At 34.1% G+C, this 11,964-nt stretch overlaps 2 protein-coding genes across 2 annotated transcripts in view; both read right to left on the bottom strand.

Moving 5' to 3' along the window:
- The window catches only part of lamb4 (laminin, beta 4), a 39,479-nt gene extending 38,297 nt beyond the window's left edge, over positions 1 to 1,182 (bottom strand). Inside the window, exons 1-2 of the mRNA XM_065292160.1 lie at positions 1,146 to 1,182; positions 984 to 1,068 (exon numbers count right to left, since the gene is read on the bottom strand). The gene's annotated coding sequence lies outside the window, so the exon portion shown is untranslated. The remainder of the gene's footprint in view (positions 1 to 983; positions 1,069 to 1,145) is intronic.
- A 3,529-nt stretch (positions 1,183 to 4,711) lies between these two features.
- On the bottom strand, positions 4,712 to 10,142 carry acot19 (acyl-CoA thioesterase 19). The gene is made up of 10 exons (XM_065292431.2): positions 9,947 to 10,142; positions 9,733 to 9,832; positions 9,454 to 9,644; positions 7,400 to 7,569; positions 5,971 to 6,090; positions 5,809 to 5,891; positions 5,603 to 5,696; positions 5,450 to 5,530; positions 5,228 to 5,369; positions 4,712 to 4,911 (listed from the first exon to the last, which is right to left on the bottom strand). Exons 1-10 carry the CDS (start codon positions 10,140 to 10,142, stop codon positions 4,787 to 4,789), a joined length of 1,302 nt encoding a protein of 433 aa, XP_065148503.1. The 3' UTR covers positions 4,712 to 4,786.
- Between the last annotated feature and the right edge of the window lie 1,822 nt (positions 10,143 to 11,964).

Raw genomic sequence — 11,964 nt, forward strand, 5'->3', positions numbered from 1 at the left:
AATTTCTGAATGCAGAACTTTTCAGTCTTAAAAAAACCTGCAACGCCTGAAAGGGATCAAGCCTCAGCCAAGAGAAAGTGATGAAAAAGTAACTAAAAAGTAACGTAAGAATTACTTTCCATGAAAAGTAACTAAGGAAAGCAATTAGTTACTTTTTTTGGGAGTAACTTAAAGGTGTAGCGGAGGATTTTCTCGAATTTTAGAAAAGAACCGCCTTCTCCACTTTTTAAAAAAAATGCAATTGCGCAACACTCCTGATTGACAACTAGGAGGACCAATAGTCTTGATGATCTAGCCGGAAAAAAGAAAATCAGAGGATACCTTTAATATTGTAATGCATTACTTTTAAAAGTAACTTTTCCCAACACTGCTTATCTATTCATCTTTTAGATGATGCATAAATCTCAGTTTTTAAATTGACCCTTATGACTGGTTTTATGGTCCAGGGTCACATACAAAGCATAAATAACATTAGGAATTTCCATAATGACTTTACAATAGTTTTAAATAAAGTATAGTATAAGGTAGTATAGCACAATGCTTGACATCAACTACGCACACACACGTGCTTTACCATTACTATGAGACAAGCCTGTAACTTTATATTTTTCTGCAGAGCCCATCAGTATTGCATGTCAACGGCACACAAAAAGACGTAAAGCCCCCTGAGTGTAAAGTCTGTCATTTAAATACACCACAGATCATATACCACAATGCACCAGCCCAACTTTAAGATTCAAGCAAAGCCGCAATGGATTTACACTACACGACCTTTTAACTTAAAAAAGTGTTAAAAAACTATTTTGTGCGAATGGAAAGCATGCACGAACAAGACCGTCATTACTGTAGCATATTGGATGCAACCGCAATGCAATGCTGCACTTGGTTATATAGTCACCACAATACAAGGTTTGGCTAAAATGCATTATTATCACTACCAAAAAATCTTCACATCGGCTATGACAGAAATTTCTCATACATACCTTTGCAGAGGACAAATAGCTAACTAGTGTGCGTTTGGAGACCCGATGCCTACGACCTGTACAGCTTTATGATTCCAATGACATCCTACAAAGATCAATGCATAGCACTGAGTTACTCATACTGTAACAGAGCAGTTATAATGCAAAAAGAAAATGACTTACAGTATCGCAATTCACAGTTTCATTGAAGAAGCACCAGGGTGGAAAGTTTCATAGCGATAAGTTGGGGTCTCAACTTTAGTATCTCAATGTTGCATGTACCTGTAGCTCCCAGCGATGAATTGTGCAGTAATAACTTTGAAAGTCAAAGCTTGTAAAGACACACCTGAGCTTGTGTGTGTATGTAGGTGAGAGAGAGAGAAGAAAAAAAGCCCCAGGGCTGTGTGGCAAAAATGGATTACGTTACATTGAAAGTTGATTTCCACTTGTCATGAACAGAATACAGCACTCTGGAATATGAAATGAGGGGTGGATTCATTACAGCCTATCAGATTTTTATACACAACTTTTATAAATACACCAGATTATAGATAAGTGTTTTTGACTAGAAGCGATAAGGAAAAAGTATTTGCTACGGCTGGTTTAAGGAGGTGTGTCTAACAATGCATTTTTTTTAAGAATTACGAGAAATGTTGGAAACATGTTTCTAAACAATCTGGGCAAGTTATAAATGAATCATTGTTAGAAGTCAATTGACAATTGAGAACGCAACTTATACAAAACAAATACTGTAGTCCAACATAAACTTTAATATTAACAAAATAATAAAATATCCATATATATTAACATATTTTCATGTTACTTTAACATAATTCAAGTTATGTCAACTCATCACTAGTCAATTCTTGCAATATTAGGTTGAATTGACAAATTTGATTAAACTTAAGACAACAATATTTTTACCGTGCACTGTAAAAAGTGAAAGTTAAATCTACAGTATTTTAAACATTACTTTAATTGCAACCAAAAAAGTGGCTGGATTATGTTTGACCCATAATAGGTAAATATTGGACAGAACACACTGCTGGGTTGTTTTAACCCAAATGCTAGGTTATTATAAACCATGGTTGAACAACAACAAGCCAACATTGGGTAATTTTTAACCCAGCATGTGTTTTGTCCAATTTTTACCTAGATTGGTTAAAAATAACCCAGCCATGTTTAGAGTTTTGTAACCCAAAAAAAAAATTTTTTTTTCAACTTTCATTTTCACACATTAAGTGAAAAGTTTAAGGTGTAGAAAAATGTACACTAAACAACAGCTAAAAATTAAGTTTTTCAACTTGAATTTTTCACTTAAAGTGAGAAAATATTAATTTAAAAAAATTGAAATAACAAGTTGAAGTAATTTTTAAGTTAATCTAACTTTCACTTTGTGTATTTACTAAATGTAGATATCAACATGATTTCTTTATACATTTAAAAAATATTTTTTATATCAGTTTATAGTCAAATCCTTATTATTTTGTTGTTATTATTAAAGTTTTTATTAGACTTGTTTGTTTGATGTGGATATAAAAGAGATTTCTTTATGTATTTAATATAAAAATACGTCTCAAATGTTTTTATATCAGTTTATAATCGAATAATGTTTGTATGTGATTTTTAAGTTGACTGTAAAGGAAACAAAATGTTTTATTTCTTCTGGGTTTTCATGAGGGTCAAAGGTGTAATGATCAACCTGAGGGCAAGTAAAAGTTTCAGCATGAAGAGTTTTCTGCCAAGCTTTCTCTACATCCTCAGAGGATACGGTCACAATATTTTAAGACTAATCTGAAATCTAATTACTTTTAGAAATAATAATTAAAGAATAATAATCATTTAACAATAATAAATAATTTATAAACTGTAAAAATACATGGAGGTGTTTGTTTGGTTTTGGTAAATGGTCACATGGGGCCTTAGCAATAATTGATTGTTCAACAAGGGCAAAATGATTTTTCGAATTCACAGATGACAATGTACAAATGATATAAACCAGAAGTTTTATTCTGCCACCAAAAAAGTTTAATACTAGGATAAAAAGTTAAGGAGTATTTGATTGATCTCAATAAGATGCAAATTTTGATACAATCATTTTAAAACATTTTTATAAGTGGAAGTTTAAGAGAGAAGCTTTTAAAACACCTTGTTCATTGTTAAAAATACTGTGGACTATTTCTTAAACAATATACAAAATGAATGTATTAATTAAAAATTAATTGTAGTTTACACTGATAAACATTTAGCAGCTGGGCTACAAATCACAGAAATGCACTTTGAAACTTTTCAAAGGCAGATTTTATGATCTCAGACTTAACAGCTGTGGTTACTAACCGCATACCAACCCAACACATCTCTCATCCCCTTGAGGATGTTTTTGGCATCTGTTGACATTTATAGACCAAGATAAAATGCAAATGCATGAATCAAAACTTGCATTAAATTTTCAAGCTGGTAACTTTGCTGTGCATAACACAGCTCATCATATTCTGCCAACAAATATATTTGGCTATTTTTGTACAACACAAAGTAAATGTATATCATTTTAGAGCAATACTGTAGATTTTAAAAGCAGTAAGTGTTGGCATGAATACAAATTAATTTACATTCCAAAATGTTTTCCAAGATATTATTTGTACACCGGACATTTTAGCATCTACATGTCCATTTATAAGATTACATATCATAGATGTCTTTATAAGCCTACAGGCTGCATTAAGTTTTTTGGTTGCTACAGACTGTATTTAGTAATTATATTTATTCATTATTTGATACTGTTGTCTGAAATAAGTTTTGAAAAGTGTCTAAAAAATGGATTTAGAGATGTTGAACCTCATTTATTTATTTTTTGTTTTGGATGAAAAAGCACTTCTATATCAGATCATAAAAGGTAAAACTAGGAAAACGATTTTGCTTTAAAAAAGACTGCTGATATTATTTTGATTATAAAAATTGACATTAAACATTATTTATTAAACATCATTTATTATACATTAAGTAAATTACATTTATTTGTTTTTGTTGAAATTAAAACCTTATAATAAGATGTGATACTCCAGATATATCATTCCATACATTGTCACATTTTATTGGTACTGTTTGGATTCGACAGCCACACATAATGAAAATGACTAAAGCTGCGGATATAAATTTGTTAATTTCAGATATCTCAGGGCTTTGGCTTCACTGCCTGCTGTTGGCAGCAACATCACACGCTGGGTTTTTGATCCTCATCACGGCGGCTGTTTGTGACATTTTTTTATATCAAAAGAAGTAGACAGAACTTATCAAATGAAGTCAGACAAAAATGAAATAAATAACAAATAAACATTTTGATCAAGAAGCCTATCAAGACAGTATAATGTGTCACAGTATCTGACTGGTAAAGAAACCTCTTGTATTTATGCCTAAAAAAGAATCAGAGGCCATTGGACTTTTGTTGCCAGAGCGGACATATCTTGTTTTATCCAATATTTTTGACCAATCAGAATCAAGGAGTGGAACTGTTTTATAATAATTGATAAATAATTTATATTAACAGACCCAAGGATTAACTGCAAACTGCATTAACTGTTTTATATTTTTTATTATTACTATATTTCTTTACCTTTCACTGATCCTGACACTGAAGTTTAAATCGCTTTGGCAGTTTTACTGAACAACAACACAAAAACATCTGTCAATCTGAATAAGTCACTATTACAGCTTTACACTTGATTTATAAATAATCACATATAATTTTTTTACCTAAAGGACATACTGTATTTGTAATAGATAGGGGTCGATAACCCCAAAACATTACTTTTCATTGCACATCACAGCTAGCATTGGGTGATCTCTCTGAGGTTGTCATATAGATGTTCTTCAAGAAAAGCCAACGTCTTCTGCCAGGACTTCTCCTGAGCCTGACTGTGAGACACAGTCTCTCCTCCCCACACCATCATCACTAAAATACAAACCAATACCATCTCAGTCTAAAAATGAGATTAGGAGTATCAATTGCTTTCACATTGATTTTAATCTGACATGACCTTACTCAGTCAATATTAAAGATATCAAGAGATTCAAACAATCTGACTAATTTAGGTTACGCCAATGAAGATAAGGCAGGAATACGTTCTTTAGGTAACCTATATAACTTCCCATATTACATCATATTGTTATACAACAAATATCAGCTGTCAACCATGCACTGATCGTAATTACATCATACAGACAAACAACAAACTTCAGGAGTGTTGTAAATGTTCATGGACTTTCACCTTTGGTTTTCGCCTCCAGCAACTTGAAGTGGCTGAATCGGACGTGAGGACTGTAGGGCGGCTCGATCAGGTGACCCGCGCCAGGATACGAGAGAAGAGTCAGCAGACGACTGTTTCCAGCTTTCTCCATCATCTTTCTTATCTGAAGAAACATTATGGAAAGGTGAGCCTTAAAACATCAACTTTATTTGATGATGCATTTTATAATTTTTTTAAACTCACATCTGCTGCTGACTCCGAAGACGGCCAGTTTTGATCATCTTCACCAACAATTAATAAAACAGGACAGTTGATCTTGCTCATCTTGTGAAAACAAACCCAGCTGAATTAACTGAATGACAAACTCGATGAGAACAAAATTCACCCCCTCCATACCTCAATTTTCTTGGTAGGGTCTTCGGGAATCGGCAGCAACAGATCTCGCCAAATCAATCTCATTTTTTCATCATATCGGATTTTGCCAACGTTCCTTAGCGTCAACATAATGAAAGGTTTATTAGTTAATCAATAACAAAGGCTGTGCTCCATAAATCTAAATAAAAATAATCTTAATAATGATATCAGCAGCACGAGTTTCTTACTGTTGGAGCCCTGCATAGACATCTGCCAAAGATCCATTGAGCGGCATGATGTGATCTCCATTAACACAAACCACACACCTGGGCTGTAATTGAAATTGGTGTTTAAATATTAGTACTGCATGAACGTCACCGTATTGGTAATGATAAATGATGTCTGCGTACCTGTATTATCTCTGAGTATGCAGTCATGGCCAATGTTACAGAGACACCAAATGACATCCCCATCATGGCCACTTTGTCAGGACAAACTTTGGGATGTTTTTTTAGCCATGCAAACGCCGTCTGGGAAATAAATTTAACATGGTTTAAAAAAGAAGTTTAGCCACATATAAAATATTTGCCTCATTTACATAACATCAAGACGTTAAATCAATTACCATAAAAAATTCTTCATATATATTCATGTATAAAATTCTTCATACATTAAAAAGACACATTTAAAGGTGCAATGTGTAAATTTTAGGAGGATCTATTCACAGAAATGTAAAATATAATATACATAACTATGTTTTCAGTAGTGTAAAAATGACTTTACATAATGGAATGTTATGTTAACTACATACACCGGGGCACCCCTTACATGAAAGTCGCCATTTTGCGCCACCATTTTTCTACAGTAGCCGTGAAGGGACAAACAATGTTGTGTCAGACTACATGTTTGTCCTGTGGCGCCTACCGTAGCTTCACTATTTGTTTTAAAAGGGAGGGGTGAGCGGAGGGCTGAGCCATTAATTGCAATTCACAACCTCACCACTAGATACCGCTAAAATCTACACAGTGCACCTTTAAAAATAAAGGTGCTGCAAAATGTTTTTCATGGTGTTGCCATAGATAAAAAAAATTTTGTTCCCCAAAGAACCATTCAGTCAAAGCTTCTTAAAAGAACCATTTCTTTACAATCTAAAAGTAAAAATATGCAGAATATATAAAAAGTAAATGTGCTTTATAGGTTTTATAAATATTTTAAAGCTGAATCTTTGTTTCTTTGGCATTTTGTAAAAACAGACATTCCAAAATGCATCAAAAACTACAAAAAATTCTACTATTTGAAAGAATTTTTATTTTTAATGTCCTATCTAATGTTTATATAAACAGAAATTCACAAAATGTGTCACTAAAGTAGTGATTTGAGCAGTTGGCCACATCCAGTAAAATGAATGGGTCTCTATGGGCATCTGCTGGTCGAAATGATTTATTTAATTCTTTTATGTTTTTTTCTAAACATCAAATGGCCGAATTCAACACATAACATTTAGATCAATATCTAAAAACAATTTAAATAAAATTTAGATCATAATTTATGTGAATTTTTCATAATAATTGGATATTTTACAGGCAAGCTAATGGTGTAGTTGAGAAATTGAGTGGTAAATGGGTACAAAATTACTCCCAAAACACGGCATTAATAAAATTATACATTATTTGTATCATAAAAAATATATATATTTTTGTAACCCTCTTTTAATTTCTGGTGTCATTTTTACCCCCGCGGAACTATAACGTATACAGGAAAATCAAGGCTTATGAGGTTTAAAAAATGACTTTCCAGGAAAGAAAGAAAGAAAGAAAGAAAGTACATTTATATGGTCACCTCAAAGTAGGTGTTATCCACATGCTCGAGTTTTCCCGAAGCGTTAAGAAACCCAATGTACTCCAGGGCCAATGAGACATAGCCATGGGATGCCAAGAGAGCCGAATGGTGCTCTGCTCGACCCCCCTGTCCTCCAGACAGGTCTAGCACAGCAGGAAAAGGTCCAGAACCTACATTAAACAAAGCACGTCCATTTAAAATCAGTCCCTGGAGTGTCTCTAAATGTAGACTGAATGTGATTTACCTTCGTCTAAGTGTACAAGGTTACATGCTAGGTTGCTTTTAAAATAAGTGCTTCCCTTGTGTTTAAGTTGTCATTAGCAAAAAATCTGTTTCTGGATGACTGTTTCGAATGTCTTTCATAGCTATAAAGTGCATTCAAACTTCACTTATAACTTTTGTGTCAATGACAAGTCTATTTGTAAAATATAAATCATCAATACATGATACAAAGTAAGTAGGAATTAATGTTTACTAGCAATAGACCAATCATTTATATTCATTCAAACAATGTATTATGTAATTTTTAAAAGATATTTAGCCATTTGTGTTTGACATTTATTTATGTACACTCACCTAAAGGATTATTAGGAACACCTGTTCAATTTCTCATTAATGCAATTATCTAATCAACCAATCACATGGCAGTTGCTTCAATGCATTTAGGGGCGTGGTCCTAGTCAAGGCAATCTCCTGAACTCCAAACTGAATGTCAGAATGAAAAAGAAAGGTGATTTAAGCAATTTTGAGCATGGCATAGTTGTTGGTGCCAGACGGGCCGGTCTGAGTATTTCACAATCTGCTCAGTTACTGGGATTTTCACGCACAACCATTTCTAGGGTTTACAAAGAATGGTGTGAAAAGGAAAAACATCCAGTATGCGGCAATCCTGTGGGCGAAAATGCCTTGTTGATGCTAGAGGTCAGAGGAGAATGGGCCGACTGATTCAAGCTGATAGAAGAGCAACTTTGACTGAAATAACCACTCGTTACAACCGTGGTATGCAGCAAAGCATTTGTGAAGCCACAACACGCACAACCTTGAGGCAGATGGCCTACAACAGCAGAAGACCCCACCGGGTACCACTCATCTCCACTACAAATAGGAAAAAGAGGCTACAATTTGCACGAGCTCACCAAAATTAGACAGTTGAAGACTTGAAAATGTTGCCTGGTCTGATGGGTCTCGATTTCTGTTAAAACATTCAGATGGTAGAGTCAGAATTTGTCGTAAACAGAATGAGAACATGGATCCATCATGCTGTGCAGGTGGTGGTGATGTAAAGGTGTGGGGGATTTTTTCTTGGCACACTTTAGGCCCCTTAGTGCCAATTGGGCATCGTTTAAATGCCACGGCCTACCTGAGCATTGTTTCTGACCATGTGCATCCCTTTATGACCACCATGTACACATCCTCTGATGGCTACTTCCAGCAGAATAATGCACCATGTCACAAAGCTTGAATAATTTCAAATTGGTTTCTTGAACATGACAATGAGTTCACTGTTCTAAAATGGCCCCAACAGTCACCAGAGCTCAACCCAATAGAGCATCTTTGGGATGTGGTGGAACGGGAGCTTCGTGGCCTGGATGTGCGTCCCACAAATCTCCATCAACTGCAAGATGCTATCCTATCAATATGGGCCAACGTTTCTAAAGAATGCTTTCAGCACCTTATTGTATCAATGACACGTAGAATTAAGGCAGTTCTGAAGGCGAAATGGGGTCAAACATAGTATTAGTATGGTGTTCCTAATAATCCTTTAGGTGAGTGTATATTTGTATATGCTGCATTTCTGTCACCTGCTGTCAAGACATTGGCCATTCATAAGCTCTGTTTCTTTACGGAGTACTAAAATGGTACCATACAGTGATTATGTCAAAAGGCAAAATCATACCATGCTACATTAAAGCATACCATATGCTATTAGCAATGTGCATGTCAAACAATAAAATATTAGCATGCTACCAAGCCCACCCTAAAAATACAATAACCCACTTACAGCTGTTTAGCATAAGACATTGAAAAATCTTTTTGGTCATAATAATGCAAACCTGAAGGAATGAATAGGGTTCCTTTTATTCCCTTCTCTGTGACTTCAACCCTCTGGACGCCTGAAGCCAAATACCAGCGCTCGACAGGAGCTGATGTGAGGGGAGTTTGATACTTATAGACTTTAGCAATGTGTCCCTCATATACAGAAATGAGCACCTTAACTGGTGTTTGGACATTGCTTTTCTGAAATCTGTTTGAAACCAAAACAAAAAGCAGATTTAAGAGATACTGCACCTTTAAAATATTAGTGAGTTCACTGCTCTTGTTTTATTGCTTACCTGCAACCTGGTTTACTTTCAGCAACCGGTCTCATACTCCACAGAAGTCCCATAGGTTCAATTCCCTCAAAAGTCCCACCTTCACTTTTATCTCTGGAAACTATAGCAAACACATTAGCAATTTAGTCATTACAATGACAATATGAGACAAAGACAAACTTTTTGCATTTATAATTGTGATTGAATCAAAAATGCTGAAAATGATGTACTGTACCTTTAACAGTTCCTGAAGAATCACTGACGTAATGGCCAAACGCTTCCCATTCAACCCCATCATCGGAGTTGAGACGTCCATGAAGAGTAACTTTAGAGTTAGCAGGCAAGTGTTTAACATCTATTTCAATTTTTTCATCAACCAAACAGCTTGAAGGGTGAACAGAAAGTGAAATACTCTGTTTTGTTTCTGCCATTATTAATATTATTTCCTGTGAAGAACAAACTAGAAGTCAGGATGAAAACTGGCTGTGTCAAAGGCTTTATAAGACATTCACCTGGATTTTGCCCTTTAAGATTCAGACTGATAGCTCCTTATTTGGATGTAACGTTCAACGACAAACACTGAGCCCATAAACACGTAACATGTTATTGAAGCTGGTGATAACTGATGACTTTTATGGTAAGGTACTTATATGGACAGTTTAACCCAGAGCCGCTTAGAAAAAGAGTTTCGCCAACGAAAGTTCAAAAAGCTCAGTCGTCATGTGATTCATGGAGACTTCAGTAAGTTCCTGGATGCATTGATTTACAATATTTATATATCACTAATATATGTGTAGGTAGTATTTTTATGTAGTTTTTCAGCTATTTTTTTTTTGACAAATAAAATTCACTAATATCGGAAGATTAGTGTGGTCAGCTGCTGGTATGTGTGTGCCTAGTTAACAAGTTTTTACGCTGCCTACAACAACTTTAAAGCTTTAAAATGCATCACACTGTGTAGTATGCAAGCTTATAATGTAGCCTACAATTGACTGTTCTGTGTAAATACCTCGTGCCTGTTTGATTTATAAATATACAAGAACAAGATAAAAAAAATAAACTCATAAGGCACTTCATCATTTAATTTATTGTAAATTATAATAATACCCCTGACTCAGTGATATTTTCTGTTGTTAATATGAACATCTGATGGGAGATGCCATCTTCATCATCTATTCACCTTCATCCCTGAACGTATTATTATATGCATTTTATTAATTGGTCAGTGACAAAAACAATTTGGCAAGATGAGAAATTCAGAAATCTTTTAAAAAACTTGATTTAAAGGCACGCATCAGGTTTATTTCAATGCACATAGTGTATTTATGTTAATTTTAGGCAATAAAAAATACATTTGCACCATTTTTATGAAAGTTAAGAATGAAAGGACATAAAAATGTCAAATGGTGTACCCTCCAATTGCGCCAAATAATGAGAAATATTCAATATTTTATCCACCTTGATGGCATTTAAGCATAATCATCAAAAATAAAAAAATCTTTTTAAAATATCATTTTATTAGTTATTTCTGAACGTAAATTGTAAAAATGTGTTGTAATTTTTGTCCGGACGTATGCTGAAAACAGCTGTTTTTTTATAATCTTTGACAAATGATGTAAACATTTATGTAACATCATATTACACTAAACTAGATGATTATATTTTATTCCACATTTTTTATGAATATATTTTTTTTCTTTAAAAAAATACAAGTTACACCAATTGACACAGACTGGTTACACCACATTGACATTTTTGCAATTATCCCCCAAATATTCTTTCAAAATAAAATAAAACCAGTAATTTAAGACTTGGTCCTCAAAAAAGAGAATGTATGCAAGTAATCTGCAAATGTATTTGAAATTTTAACCCTTTTACATTTAATTGAACCATAGGGACACAAAATAATTTACATCACGTCATTGACCCTAATACAAGTTATTAATAAATTAATTTATTGCATTTAATTTAATAAACCAGCAGTATCAAAGTGCCAAAAACACTCCACCCATAGTTTTATGCATAATTCTAAAACGGGCAGGGCTGGTTCTTCATTCTGATTTGTTGAAACGCGTTCTAAGCCGTGATAAAATACCCTGGTAAACCCACGGTTCAGACCACATTACATAAGTATCACTGCGCCACTGTTGCTGCGTACTGATTTATGAAAATAAACACCACAGTCTTTATCATATTTTTAATTTGTCTACAATTGCACAATTAATGGCGATATCCACATAAATGTCAATAAAT

Source organism: Paramisgurnus dabryanus, chromosome 23, assembly GCF_030506205.2.
Source record: "Paramisgurnus dabryanus chromosome 23, PD_genome_1.1, whole genome shotgun sequence".
Lineage (NCBI taxonomy): Eukaryota > Metazoa > Chordata > Actinopteri > Cypriniformes > Cobitidae > Paramisgurnus > Paramisgurnus dabryanus.

Bases quoted from the DNA above. Each gene is read 5' to 3' on its own strand.
- acot19 (XM_065292431.2), bottom strand. From the start codon at position 10,142: ATGGCAGAAACAAAACAGAGTATTTCACTTTCTGTTCACCCTTCAAGC. The intron at 6,091-7,399 runs GTGACCATATAA...TTTATTTCCCAG, and splicing joins TGGATAACACCTACTTTGAG to ACGGCGTTTGCATGGCTAAA. The intron at 5,892-5,970 runs GTACGCAGACAT...TTTCAATTACAG, and splicing joins CATACTCAGAGATAATACAG to CCCAGGTGTGTGGTTTGTGT.